This window comes from Canis lupus, chromosome 25, assembly GCF_048164855.1.
Source record: "Canis lupus baileyi chromosome 25, mCanLup2.hap1, whole genome shotgun sequence".
Taxonomy (NCBI): domain Eukaryota; kingdom Metazoa; phylum Chordata; class Mammalia; order Carnivora; family Canidae; genus Canis; species Canis lupus.
Genome location: NC_132862.1, coordinates 28,739,546 through 28,755,009, shown reverse-complemented (window position 1 = coordinate 28,755,009; position 15,464 = coordinate 28,739,546). Strand labels below are relative to the sequence as shown.

Sequence of the window (15,464 nt, the reverse complement as noted above, 5' to 3'; positions counted from 1 at the left end):
CAGCAAGGCAGCAGCACTCCCCTTAGTCAGAACTGGAGACACAAAAGTCTTCACCAGGCGCAGCCATACAAGTACCAAAATTCCAGAGCAGAATCTGAGTTGGTTCATATGGTTCTAGGGGCAATGAGCTAAATAAAAAGAGGGACCAAAGAGTCCTACCTACCCAATTTATTCCAAACCACAGGTACAGACACAATCTAAAATAGAATTACTTATAGCTAATTGGAGAGAAAAAGCCAGAGGCTCTTCAGAAGATTCAGGGGCATTCTAAAAAAGAAATAAATATAGCATGTGGGTTATAGAAGAATAAGAAAGTTTTCCAAAAAATCTATATTATTGGAAACAATCTCTTTTATTTTCATAATATCCATACTATGGGAAACAATAAATTTTAGACAACTACTTTTGATCCTAATAAAAATGCACAGGATGTAATAAGATGGGAGGGAGGGGGGTGGTGGCAGGGGCAAGGTGCAAGGTAGGATAGAGACAGAAGTACAAAGGAAACAGTATGAGGTAAATAAAAACTGGAGAAGAGAAACTGATAATGCAGGAGAAAAATTCACATCTACATTAGAATCAGTGAAGAATAAAATTAAATTCAGAGGAAAACCAATGGCAGGGAAAAAAAGAAAGTGATAAGGCTGATAGGAACTAGTAAACATGCAGGCAGATACTCAAGAAAAGCACATGGATAACTTTTTGTTTCTCAGTACTAATCAAAGAATATTCAGAGACAAGGAGCAAAAGTCCTGAACTGTGAAAGTCTAATTCTGTAGATTAATGAAAATCCAAGAGCTCCTAAAATTTCCTAGTAAAATTCTGTAAAGTTAAGGAGGAAGAGAGTAGCATATCCACAGGGTAACAAGTGGACTGAACTCCGGCTTCTCTATCACATACTAAAGGCCTAAAGACAATGGAAAAATATAGACTTCAGAAAGAGAAGCTTTCATCCTCAATATTTCTATTCATAAGCAGGTAATCATTCATGCAAAAGTAAATGGAAAGATTTTTCAGATATGGAGAGGTACTGAAATACCACCCACCTATAATATCTAAAAAGAATAGCAGAAATTTAAAGGACATTACAGGAAATCAGTGGAACTCAAAATATTAATGCTGACTCTCTAGCTTACATAATAACCAAAAAAAAAAAAAAAGAAAAAGTTACTCATCTTACCCTTATTGTAAGTGTCACTGGATTACTGTATCTTGGTGTTTTATTTGGACTAAATGGTGTTTTACTATCTCTTAGGAACTGTGGTTTCAAAATATATCCAGAACTACCATTATCCAAAAATTTCCCATTTTGAAGATCCATGGGTAGACCGGGGGTCTGGAAATTTAAGGCCACTGTGAGAAAAAAAGTATTTTGGTATTGTCAGGAAAGAGAGGGTACAGCTAAAGAAACACAGTTCAAAGATTTACTGAAATATAACCATGGATTTTATATGTCCAAGCATTTTAAGAGCAAGTATCATTAGCCAATAATTCCTGATTTTTAGACATTCCTTCCTGCCATGTGTAAATTACTGTATGAAGGTGAGTCTCAAAGTCTAACTTTTAAATTATTTTGTAATTTAAAGTTTGAGTTAAAAATCAAAATGGCACACAGTATACATTACAAAATAGCAATGTACAGGTCAGATGATTTTCCAGAAACATGAGAATAGAGAAAATCAGTACACAAAATGCCAGAAGAAAAGACACCAAGTATATTTCAAAACTTTCAGGTCCAAAGAGATATTGTTATCACTTGAAAGTGACAAACAGAGCAATAATTGCTTTTAAAATATAGAAGTCCCTCCATATAGGTTGGTAAATAGCCACTATATCCTCCACTCCCCCCTCATCCCCTCACCCACTTATCCTAACCCCACTCTCTCCCTCCCTCCAAGGGGCCTGGTCACAATCCAAGGACAGAGGGGTTCACACCTGGTACCTGCTGACTGGTCAGTGTCTGTACTGTGAACAACTAATCAATTTGGAATAGGGAGAGTCTAGTAAAGGCAAATAACAGTGCTATGCATTCTCATTCACTTTTCAATACTGTGAATGCAGAAACTGGTGTAAAGTATAAAAGGTAGAGGTCACTTGATTTAAAGAAGCTCTTACCAAATCTTTTAAGCAAAGGAATTGATATTCACTGTCGTTGTAAATCCATTTTGATTTCTTTTTTCCCTTCCTACATTTCTTATGTTAACTCTTCATGAACCTAAGCTCCATGCTCCTTACCCTCCCTTAGATTTACCCTCTGTGACCCATTTAGGAATAACTTCAGATCTTGAAACCAATAACTCATCATTGCCTGACCCCAAAACACCTAGGACCCCCCAAATAATCTACTTGGGAAGCTCTTTTCATAAATCTTTCATTAATTCAAAAAATGAACCTGTTTTATCTTATTTTTGCAGAAACTCAACATTCTATAAAACATACCCATTTGACAACCTATATTCCAAAATTCTTGAGGATTGAAATTAGAGGAGTCTGCTCTTGTTGCTTTGGGATAAATTCTGGTAATGAACTTCATGGTGTGAAGAATAAACTCGTGGGCTAAAAAAATATATATATATATTAGAACACTGCAAAAGATTTCAAATAAATTAAATGAACTGCTATGCTTCTATATATTATTCTATAATCATCTCAATACTTTTGATATGTATGTTTTAGCAAAAATATTTGTAATTAATGGTAATCAAAATAAATCCATGCCTTTGACAGTATAATACACTGTTATTGAGAAGCAAATAATTTTTTATTACACAATTTAATGTATACCAAACATTCACTTGATGTAAAAAAGGTTAAATAATATATTTCTGTTTTTCACACCCCAATTAATCTCACTTTGACATCAATATATATGGGAATATGTAAAAATATATATTTGGGAATATATAAAATTCCAAAATAAAATGCATCCATTTTTTAAAACAAAAATTGTATCTTTCTCCACTTTGTCTTTTTTTTTTACTTTGGTTTTCGTATTAGGGCAGAATCATATGTAAGTCATATAAAGATATATAATGCCATCCAAATTAACCCAGTGAATAGCCAACAGATTCTCAGGGTTGAAAGGCAACCTTAAAAACATTCAGTTCAGCTGCCTAACTTCGTAACTACCACAGCATCTTCCCTCAAAGTTCCTTCAATCTCTGCATCTCTCCATTGAAAGAGAACTTGCAAACTCCCAGAACAACAGTTCCCCCTTATCTGTGATTTTGCTTCTAGTGATCTAAGTGACCTACAGTCAACCAGGATCTAAAGCAGATGATCCTACTTCTGACAAATCACCAGAAGGTATCTAGTACCTTAACAATGCATTGCAATGTGTGTATCGTTCACCTCATCTCATCTCATCACGTAGGCATTTTATCATCTCCCCTCATCATAAGAAGGGTACGTACAGTACAATAAGATGTTTGAGAGAGACTATATTCACATAACTTTCATTACAACATCTTGTTATTATTGTTCTGTTTCATTATTAGTTAGTGTTGTGAATCTTTGTGCCTAATTTATAAATTCAACTTTATCACAGATATGTATGTATAGTGAAAAACAGAGCATATATGGGTTCAGCACTCCACAGTGTCAGGCATCCACTGGGGGTCTTGGAATGTATCTCCTCTGGATAAGGAGGACTACTGTAGTTCTGAGTATTTCAAATATTTTCTTTACTGAGATAAGGTCTGTACTTACAGTATACTACACATACACTTACACAGAGTCTGTTTCTATTTTTTTATGTTTCTACTTACATATTTTTTATAAGTTCCTATTTATATATGTTCTATTTAAGTTGCTTGAGATTCAAAACTAATTTATATCCTTTACCACTGGACACCCTTCAAATTTTTGAACATAGATTTCATGTTTTTCCAAGGCTTTTATTCCTTCACTAAGCAGATCCTGTTCCCATAACTACTCCTGCTACTATGGTGACCAGTATTGGGAGAAATGGTTAATGCCTGTCACCTACTATATTTGCTGGTCAAACTGGAATGGAATCGCTGCCACCCTTATCCCACATACTATTCTTTAGGAAGCATCGTCAAGTAAAACTTTAAAATTACTGATGTTAATAATTATAATTAACTTTATCAGCTCTCAAGTATAGAAGTTATGCACTCCTTGAGAGAAAGTTTATTTTGAAGCTACTCATGTATAAATGCACTACGTGTGTCCAGCTACCATGATTCCTTATCCAGCCCTCAATAAGATGCTAATCTTTTGGTAAAATGTATACTCTCTGGATCTTAATTTTTCCTATCTACAAAGTGATAAACATGAATGATTACTAAAGACCCTTAACGTAATATGATCTTGTTACTTCTGAAATTGGCCTTTAGAAATTAAACATGCTACATTATTATAAATGCAATTTATGTTCATTTTAGATAAATGAGAAATTTAAATAAGAAAAAATAAGAAATAAAACTATATAATCTCATCACTCAATTAATAACCAGGTAACCTCTTGCTATATTCTTTCCACTCCATTGTCATAGGTGTATTTTTTTAACTGAATAAGTTGTTTCTTTTTTTAAACTTCCATTTCTTTACTTAAAAATAACATGAAAAAATCATTCCATTTCAATAACATTCACCTACTACATTATTTTTAAGTGATTGAAAAGTATCCACACATATGAAAAGTCGTTTCTGATCCTTATGCATTGTAAATTTAGTGACATTTAAGTTTTTGATAATGATGGACATTCTTGGAGTACAACTTCATCCACATCATTAATTATTTATAATTGGCTTTTGGTGCAAGGAAAATTTCTATACTCTTTCCAAAGAGATGGTGATGTTACATTTTATGCCTCTGCTCAGAACTGCCCAGTCCCTTTACAAATTTTGAGCAAGTGTCTAATACAATAAGAGTAAGAGAATTATAACTACTTTTGCTGTGCCTAGAGGTCTTGTTACCTTGAACAACAACATAACCATTCAATAGTTTGAAAGAATAGAGGCTAGCAAAGTAGGTCATCCAAATTCAAACTCAGTTGACAATACTCACTATAAGAAATATATTTTATATCCCACCCAACACACAATATACACAGATGCTTGTTTCACAATATAATACTCTAGTTGAATCTCTATGATTCTAGTCCAGTCTAGTCTATTCCATTCTATTCTACTCTATTATTTTAACTGTAGTTGAGACCTACTGAATTGGTTTTTGTCATAATCTAGAGTTTAAAAAACAAACAAAAGGACCCTAAAATATTTAGAGTCGGTTTGAAGAGATGATCTGAAGTATACCTTAAAACCCTTGGGCACCAGTGGCCAGCCCTAAGAGGTTAACCATCAAATACATCAGAATCCACATTTCCAAGCAGCCAACAGCTTTTTTGAGTCAGTTGCAGGTACTGATTTCCTTGCCATGTTGTTTCGACACAGGATGGTAGGTTGCTTTTTTGGGGGGGGTAGGTTGCATTTTTAAAGAAGGATTTGGGGAGTCCCTTAACTACCGAGTTAATTACTCATTCTTTTTTTTTAAAGTTGAGGTTATTCCCCATCATTCAAGTTTGAAAAAAGGGTTGGGTCTGCTTCCCATTCTCTTTCCAAGGCCTAGCTGCATCCTGGGCTCTAGCAAACAGGATAATCCACCTCAGGTTCAGAATCAGAAGACAGTTAAAAGATGTAGAGACAAATGGTACAACTGCAGACGTGCAGGGACAGTGCTCATTCTGCACAGCCATGTAGCAGCCTGACCTGGCTGTCATGTCCTCCTTCTCCCCCACCTTGGATCTAGTCTCTAGGTCTATTTAATTGTCTACCTCAGGTGCATGCTGAGTCCACAAAGTTCACCATGGCTCCGTTCTCTCTACCATGAGCCTTCATCATCTCTTCCCTACAGGGCCTTGCCTTTACACTACTATCAAAGGCATCCTTCAGAAACACATAGGGGATGATATGACTCCTGAGATTTCAATCCTGCTCACCTTTGTCACTTACCACTCTCCTCTATAAACTGCTCATCAGAGCCCTGCCCACCCAAGTTTCCACACTGGACATTCTCAAACAAAATTTCATGACCTAAAGAAATTAGTTAAACAAGTTCGGTGAAATCACTTGTTGTGACCTGAGGCATATTGTCTTTTTTAAAATTACATTAAATATGTTGGCATTTCATGAGAATATAGTTTTTATAAATGTCATTGACCAATCTTGACACCTTAGCAGTGCATAAAAGTTTTTTAAACACTTCATCTGTTGGAATCATAAGAATTATTTACCTTTCAACTTTGAAAGTTTTCGAGCCTCTGTCTCCCCAATGGAATTAGTTTCATTAAATTGCTGATATAGCCTTGAATGCTGAAAGCTTCTGAACTTCTCAGCTTTGGTATAAATGACAAGATCAGATAGGGCCATAGCCACTTTTACCTTTGTGGTATAAAAATAAAATGCAGGAATTTCATATTTTTGCACTAATCATCTGAAAAATTCCTTTTCCAGTAAAGAAAACATGCTTTCAGATCAATTACATTAGTCTTTTCATAATAGTGTCTTCTCAAAAGCCATTTGGAAGGTGTTAATGTAATTATTTTTCATGATGATAGTATTTAATGTTAACATGAGACAGGATACATCTAAAATCCCAACTAAGGGATCCCTGGGTGGCGCAGCGGTTTGGCGCCTGCCTTTGGCCCAGGGCGCGATCCTGGAGACCCGGGATCGAATCCCACGTCGGGCTCCCGTTGCATGGAGCCTGCTTCTCCCTCTGCCTGTGTCTCTGCCTCTCTCTCTCTCACTGTGTGACTATCATAAATAAATAAAAATTAAAAAAAATAAAATAAAATAAAATAAAATCCCAACTAATATAATAAGTATTGAAGATGACAATTATTACTAATTCCTTTTTTCCCAAAGATATCAATTTATTTTCATGAATTTGATAACTTTAGGATATTTAGTCATGAGTAAGTAAATGCCCAGGGTAATCAAACATCTGGGAATAATTTCTGCTATATAGTATACATTTGATCTTTCACATGCCAGCATCTACATCCTCTACACTTCTGTTAGCACCTTCCCAAGTTTTGTTTTTGGGAAAATATTCCTTGATCAAGCTCAATCCATGGGCTTAAGTATTGATAATATGGCTCGGACCTCGATAATCAGAGATTTGCAGTCCCATAGCAATAGCAATTGACTCTGGGATGTGCACACACCTGGATTGTAGCCAATGCACATAAAAGTTCGCTTGGTCATCTGAGAGATAAGTAGGTTTCCACTGGATGTGAGCCTGAAAGCATATAAAGCTAATGCTTTGTGAAGTCTTGCACCAACGTAGAGAAAGTGGATCCAAAGTTGGAGAAAGAAAGTTCTGTGGACTTTGCTTGAGACATTATACCATGTCATTCTTGAAATTTGAATCCCTTTCCCTGAACTTTTCATTGATGTGGGCCAATTAACTTAATTCACGATTTACTTAAACCAGTTAAATTAGTTTTATGTCACTTGTAATTCAAGATAACCTTCTTTTGTCATGCCAACTTGTATACTTACAATACTATATATTGTAACAATCATTTTCTTGTTTCTGCTAGTATGGTCTCCTTGAAGGCAGAAATATTTTGTTTGTATTTTGAACATTGCATAATGCCTATTACATAAAAATACATAATATTGGACCATTGAGAAAACATTATAAACAGCCAAGGGCACCTGGGTGCTTCAATCAATTAGGTGTCTGACTCGATTTCATCTCCTGGGTCATGATCTCCTGGGTCATGAGATCAAGTGCCTGTGTGCTCTGTGCTCAGCCAGAGGCTGCTGGAGATTCTCTCCTCTCTCACTCTGTCCTTCCCCCAACTTGTGCATTCACGCATGCATTCTCTCTCTCAAATTAATGAATTTTAAAACAGATAATGCAAGAGAAGATATAACTTTAAATTTTTCTCTTCCCATGTTAATTTTTTCCAAACAAGTTTTAAATGATAGACTAGAATTTTTATAAGGAGGAAAAAGAATTTTCCTTCCAAAAAAAAGAAAATGTTTAATTCTCCACCAGTAAAAAAACAAAACAACTTTTCAATCACTTGTAAGATTTTCACAAAGTATCATCTCACCCTCCTTCTCTTGAAGAGTGGTAATCCAGCTGCACTTATTGTCTCTGATTCCTTTTCTGAATCGTCTTCTAAAACAGCCAATGCTTTTGATTCTTTGATTTCTTCGTCCACCTCTTGATCTATCTCTTCATATTCCTCTACCTGACCATGCTTATCAGAACCTTTTCTTTCACGGGTTTCCCTTAAGGATCCTATTTTCTTGTTTCTAACTAATACTTTGAATTTTAATGCCTACAGAAATGATTTGAAAGAGAGATACAATTACACATTTACAGGGAAGTTTGCATTTTAACAGTCATTGAAAAGTCTTTCACCATGTTTTCAGTTAGCCCACAGTAGTAAAATATGTAAGAACGCCCTCTTTTTCCATACCCCATAATACCTTAATAGAAACCAGTTATATTATAGTATTGACCAAAATTCACCCCAAAATAAGCGTGTTATGATTGGGACTTACTCTGGCTCCATTTCTTTTACATTCCACAAATTGCTACCATTTTAAGAAATTGGCTTACATGAAAATTATATGTACACACACACTGTACATATTTTATATAATTTATATATTTTTATACATTTATATATATGTAAAAATGTTTGCAATGCTATAAAAGTTAGAATGTTACAACTTCTGGCAGCAAATGCTTCAGATCATCACTCTGTTATCCAACATTAAAAAATATTAAATGAGATCAGGTATTTAAAAATGTCTAATGTTTGACACCTAAAATGGACTAAATTTAAATTAAATATTTGTAAGTCTTCTTCATATTTTAACTGCATTGGCCACAAGCATCATCAAATTAATATTTCCTGTCCATCAAAACTTAAAGCATAACAAAATTCACCAGCAGTGTCAGTCATTCTAAATCCAAAGATTTCCAGTTCCCTTCTTCCCCTTATTTATCCCTGTCCTTTTCAACTATTAAATTAATTTATCAGTATATTGTTTTTAAGAAGGCTCCATCCCCAATGTGGAGAGATACATGCTCTCTACTGATTGAGGCAGCCAAGAGCCCCTATTAATGTACTTATTAAATATCTGCTATGTTTTATGTATAATGCTGCAGAAATCTGGATTATGAAAAAAAAGTTCTTTTCTTCAAGGAGCTTTGAGTTGTCCCTTCACTTTGCTATCCCAGGTACCCATTCAAGTTACTCCATCACCTTAGACCTTCTATTACTATGGTCCTTATATTACTTTCTAATGCAGAGTTTTTCCAAAATGCACTATGCAAACACATGTATCAAAAGCATCACCTGGGCTCAATCAGTTAAGCATCTGACTCTTGATTTCAGGATCATGACCTCTGGGTAGTAGACCATGACCTGTGTTGGGCTCCACACTGAGCAGAGAGTCTGCTTGAGATTCTCTCTCTTTCTCTCTCCCTCTGTCCCTCCCAACTTGCTTTATCTCTCCTTCTTTCCAAAATAAATAAATAAATAAATATCTCTTTTTTTAAAGCATCACCTGGAGTTCTTATTAAGAAATAGGTTCTTGGGATCTACTTCCAAATTAAAAAATCAGAATATTGAGTTGTAGAGCTGGAATTATGCCTCTTTAACAAGACTCTAAGCAATCCTTTTTACTCCAGTGACTGAGTGAGATATGAGAAAATGACCTTATCTCTAATTCCTCTACTCATTGGAAAGCATCTCCTTACTTTGGTATAGAAACAAAAACATTAATGAAAACTACATATCTGGATTCTAGAAAGTTGTTTATAAATAATAGGAGGACGGGTCCTATTCTTAGAAAGCTAAAAATTATCATAATTTCTTGAATTAGGCCATTAGATTAAACCTTAGATTACATCTTTGATTAAATCTTTGATGATATGTTTCCAGCACTTTACACAAGGTCTTTATTTAATATTTATTTTCTATCATAATTGAGCATTTAGTCATGAGAATTCTTACGGGGTGAAAGAGTCACAATTTTTCCATCTGTTCAATTTTTTTTGTACATTTCAATGCTATCATGAGTCCTATACTTCTTATCGCCAGTGTTACAACTGTCACCTTTAAATTTTCCACTCTTCTAAATAAGATAAAGAAAATACTCAAATATTACAGAAATACTGCTCTACATACCAAAATGATGACATGTCAAAACTAAACTATTTGTTGTTAGACAATGCCATCATGCCATGCAAAAAAAAAAAAGTTTGCCTATCCTCTGATGAAATTTGGGGTGAGGAGAACAGACTGGCAGGGAAACTAAGGACTCGCCCAAGAAGAATGAGGAAAACCTAAAAAAATGTGGTATTTCCATGTTTCAAGGAAAGGAAGGAGCCTTCCCAGCATTGAACATTCTGAAGGAAAGAAGTCAGATGGTGACAGAAATAAGTCTGTTAGAATTTACTAGTAGGAAAGCCTCTGATGAGAATGAGACACTTACTGAGGAGCAGCTGGAAGACAAAGCTCATTAGGTTGTGAGATGAGAAAGTGGAAATTTAGGTTGAAACAGAGAATAATAAAGAAATAGCTGAAGAGAGATCAAAATCATGAGGCTAGGGTGCAGGCACTTTTTTAAACCAAGTACTTGAAGTTAAGTTGAAGATGGAGGAAGGCCCATAAGAGATAGAGGAATTAAAAAGAGCAGATTTAAAGGAGGAGGATGCACCTGGGTGACACAGTTAGTTAAGCATCCGACTCTTGGTCTCCACTCAGGCTTGTGAGATTACTCAGCACAGTCTGCTTAAGATTCTCTCTTCCTCTCCTTCTGCCTCTCCTTCAGCTCTCTCCCACTCAAATAAATAAATAGATAAATAAATAAGTCTTTTTTTAAAAAAGGGAAACCTACCACCCAGATGCTAAGGAATTGGACACAATCTTTCTTAGGCTTTGCCTATAAAACATATCAAATTCCTGTGCCTTAATATTAACTGACTTAAAATTTTGGACTCATAGGGCATGACACACAATAAAAAATGTAAGTTTTTACATATATCTCTATATATTATTTTTTATCAAAATATATTTACCCGAATGCTCATGGGAACATTTCCCAGGCAACACATTGCAAAGACACACCTCTATAAACAATCAAAACTAAGCACTTTCATTGATCTGTAACCCAGTTTTCTATGGATCAATATAATAGTGACATGCTTTTCTTTTTTTATTAACCTGAGCCTCTCAGACAAAATGTTACCTCTGGTGAAGGTAGTTTGTCTGGAAAATCATCAAGCATATCAGAAAGCAAGGTATCTCCAAAAACAGACTGCAAAATGTCTGCCATCACTTCTTGTTGGGAAGGAGAGCAGTGATTTTCTAAAGAGAGCACCACTGGATAGTCAGATGCCTAAAAAATTAACCATTACTATGGTTATTGATCAGAACTCCTCAATAATTTTAATGCAATTAATAGAAGCAGTTAATCTATTTTAAAACTTACATTCAATGTTTCTGTACTTTTGCAAAATAAGTATTCTTTAAACTGAAAGTACTTTTGAGTTTGACATAACAGGGAGCATTAAATCTGTATAAAAAGGAAGATTATTACTATTTATACTAGAAATATAGGAAACAACTGAAGCATCCAACAGTAGATATTTGTTTAAGTAAATTCTGTCCACTTAAAGGAATGATAAAAACCTGATAAGGAGGAGGTAGAGCTACATATCTTACTATATTATAGAAAGTTATCTATAATATAGTCTTATAAGGAAAAAAACAAGTTGCCAAGGAGTATAATTCTACATTTTAATGTTTTAAGCATGTATATTTGCTTATCAGATATTCTTATTTAAATATTTTTCAATGTGAAAGAAAAACTTTAACATGGATAAGATAGAGGAGATGTTAATTTTCTGATTTTTTAGTTCCAAATCCTATAATCAAAACTCATGGCATTATAATTAGAAAAAAAGATAAAGATACAATAATAAAAAGAATCTATTAAGTAAAGATGGCTTTACAAAGATATTCTCTGTCCTTTGTCACCACTGTAAATTTGAAATATGCCACAAAACAGAAAAACAACACTCATTTTAGGGCCTCATTCAAAATTATTTTCTTTATTTTGTTTCCTATATACTTATCAGGGCACAAATGTACCAACTTATAAACAAACCAAGGTCTGGTGCATTATTACAGCCTTCGAATAGGAGATACAATATTATGCCTTTTTAATGTATAAGTATATTAGTGTCTTGTGACTGCTGAAGCAATTGACCACAAACTTGGTTGCTTGAAACAACAGAAATTTATTCTTTCATAATTCTAGGGGCCAAATTTTGAAGATCAGTTTCACTGGCTAAAATCAAGGGAGCAGCAGGCTCTAAGGGAAATCTATTCCTTGCCTCTTACAGCTTCTGGTCTTTGCCAACATTCATTAGCTTGTGGCCATATCACTCCAATCTCTACCCCTCATCTTCATTTTTTCTCCTCTTCTGTATGGCATTTGGGCTCACCCAGCTAATCCAGGATAATCTCCTCATCTCAAGGTCCTTGATTTCATCCATCTGCAAAGACTCTTTTTCCAAATAAAGTAATATTTACAGGTTCCAGGAATTAGAACCTTCCTGGGCCCTTATTCAGCCTACTATAATAACCTAATATATACATATATATATATATATATATATATATATATATATATATAGACTCAGTCTAATATCAAGAAATCAGCGTTAAAATCTTTCTCAAATATAAAAAGTGATTTTGAGACTAGACAAAGTGGTGGCCAGCAAACAGATTTCTCAATTAGCCCCTGACACTCATTAGGGAAAGCTCTTTTTTTTTTGGTCTTCTGTGATCCTTGGCCCCACTTTCAGGGAAGGAGTCCACTTGTCTTTTATCCTCTGCCACACTAAAGTAGGTGTTGAGTGGCTTGCTTTCCTTAATGCTAGGCAACTTTTGCAGCTCACTTCTTGACCAAGGGTTGTCTTAAGGCTCACTTAAGAGTCATGCTTGTGTTTTATTTTGCTATGTTGGTATTGTGTTGTGTTTTTGGCAATGTAATTCCCTTAAAATGTTAGATTCCCTATATGCATCCTTTTAGTTAGGTTACATGTATCAGTCACTATATCTAAAGTTCTTTCCTAGTCATAATTATCATGTCTATTTTATTTTACTGCTCTGTTCCCCGAATTAATGGTGATTATCTTGAGTAGAAATTTCAACTTTTAGTCCAACCTTTGCTACAAAACTGAGTCCCCTAGTTCAGCTGAGAAGTCTCATTGAGTCTTTGTTGCTTCAAAGACCTTTTTTCATTTCATCTCTTTCCCTTTAAGTCTTAGAAGCTATAAGGGATTCCATCCTTGCAAGGCTTTTGAATTTTAAGATTGCTTCTATTTTCTCAGTTATCCATCCTGAATGATGTGAAAGGATTTGCTATGCAAATACTTGGTAAGAGTATTTCAGATAAAGAGAATAGGGAGGGCAAGGGCTTTGAGATGTGTCTGAAGACAGTAAAGAGGCCAGAATGGCCATGTGAAAAATGGAGAGATGAGTAGAAGTTGGAGGTAACAGAAAACAGGTTAGACATGGATTTTAGTTTGTATTTTTAGTGGGACTGAAGGTTTTGAGAAGGGGAATGACATGATTTGACTTACCAAAAGGTAACCCTGGCTGAAACATTGAGATGAAATTGCAGGGGAACCAGGAGAGAAACAGGAACATTGAATAAGAAGCCATTGCAAAAACCCGAGTGAGAAGTGAAGGTAGTTGCCCAGGACAGTGACAGTGAGCATGGAGAGAAGGGGTTAAATTCAGCATATATTTTGTAAGTAGACCCAAGAGGATTTGCTAAAGAACTTATTGAAGGATTGGAGATAAACAAAGGGAGGAGAGTTAAAGTTGACTACAACGATTTAAGCTTGAACACAGGAGTTACCCATAACTGAGATGGGGAAGACCATGGGAAGAGCCGGCCTGCAAGGAAGAGGAGTATCTTGAGCTCAGTTCTAAACATGTTAAGTTAAATACACTAGTTAAATATGCAAGAGGAGATGTCCAATATGTCCTTATCTATGTTGGTATAGAGTTCAAGGGCAAGATATAAATTTAGAAATCATCAGAAATTAGATATTTAAGAGAATCAATGCCATATATCAATGTTTTATACTAAAAGAAATTTTTCATATTTTATATGTATATTTATACATTTTAGTATTTTACACTCTCAAATAATAGAGCAGCTTATTTAAATTTGTTATTTTTTTAAATTTGTTATTTTTTAAGTTATGTTTATATTCATAGATAATGTATTGACCTACTTAGGAGAACTTTAGGTTTATCAAATTTGTATGTTTAATTTATTAGATATACATTGTTTAAATACTCAGTGAGATTTTGTTAAATCTCTTCAATGCCACTGTGATTGAAATACTTAAAAAAATCAAACATACTAACTTTACAAAAACAATTTAAAATGTCCACAAGTGCTTTACAAGTCACATTTGTAACTAGAATCAAGTATTTTTCTAAACTTAATGGTAAAACCCATTCAATTTATAGACTAGGATTTGTAGGCTGAATTTAGAAGCTCTCAAAAGAACTAGATCTTTGAATCTGTGACTTTAGTAAATCCAACGATAACTTTAAAATCCAAGTAAACTTCTAAACATTCTTTGTTGTATGACTAGCTGCCATCATAGTCATAAAAACTGTCAACAATCTATATAATACACTTTTGACATATTTTATTGTATGTCTTGAAAGTAAAGTAGTTGAATATTGCTAAAATATTTACTACTATATATACCAGTAATTCTTAAACGTTTTTGGCTATAACTCACAGTAAGAAATATATTTTGCATTGTAACAAAATATACACACACATTCTATATATGTTATATAACTAAACAGAAAGTTCCCTGAAACATTCATCTTACTACTTGAGATTAACTTTGATAAATCTACCTTTAATTATATCCTACATATCATAACACACAATTTGAAATATCACTGATCTAAACTAAAGCCAAGCATTATAGGATTTTGAAGCAAGTAAATTATATTGTGTTTAAATAACTATAATTTAACAAAGATACGCACGTACTATGAATGCATATTTGTGTATTGCTTGGATAACAGTTTTAAACAGAAGCTTGCTGGTGAGTGTATAACCATGGTATACGACAGGTTCATTTTGTGATCCATCCCAGCAGTCAATTTCCAGACAACGGCATCCTTTCACAAGGGCACTAGTAAAATTTAAGCAAAATAAATTGTCGTTTCTGGATCATTAAAAATATATGCTATAGTGTCAAAATATCCCAAAGACTATTCGTGATTTTGCAATAAATGTATTATCAAATCCATAACGAAGACAAGTTGTTGTGTTGAACTGAACACACTTTTCTTTTTTCTTTGAGCACAGCTTGACATGGAAGTAATCTATGCCATCCACATTTCCAGCAT

General features: G+C 34.3%; 1 protein-coding gene across 6 annotated transcripts in view; it reads right to left on the bottom strand.

Annotated features, from left to right (window-relative positions):
- PLCZ1 (phospholipase C zeta 1) overlaps positions 1 to 15,464 on the bottom strand; it is a 114,253-nt gene that overhangs the window by 76,621 nt on the left and 22,168 nt on the right. For all 6 annotated transcript variants that reach the window (XR_012017653.1, XR_012017654.1, XR_012017652.1 and 3 more), the window contains exons 6-11: positions 15,103 to 15,247; positions 11,251 to 11,400; positions 8,094 to 8,324; positions 6,258 to 6,405; positions 2,440 to 2,556; positions 1,181 to 1,353 (exon numbers count right to left, since the gene is read on the bottom strand). Coding sequence is in view for 2 of the 6 variants with exons in the window: in XM_072798834.1 (XP_072654935.1) it covers positions 1,181 to 1,353; positions 2,440 to 2,556; positions 6,258 to 6,405; positions 8,094 to 8,324; positions 11,251 to 11,400; positions 15,103 to 15,247 (964 nt within the window). In the remaining 4 variants the exon portion in view is untranslated. The remainder of the gene's footprint in view (positions 1 to 1,180; positions 1,354 to 2,439; positions 2,557 to 6,257; positions 6,406 to 8,093; positions 8,325 to 11,250; positions 11,401 to 15,102; positions 15,248 to 15,464) is intronic.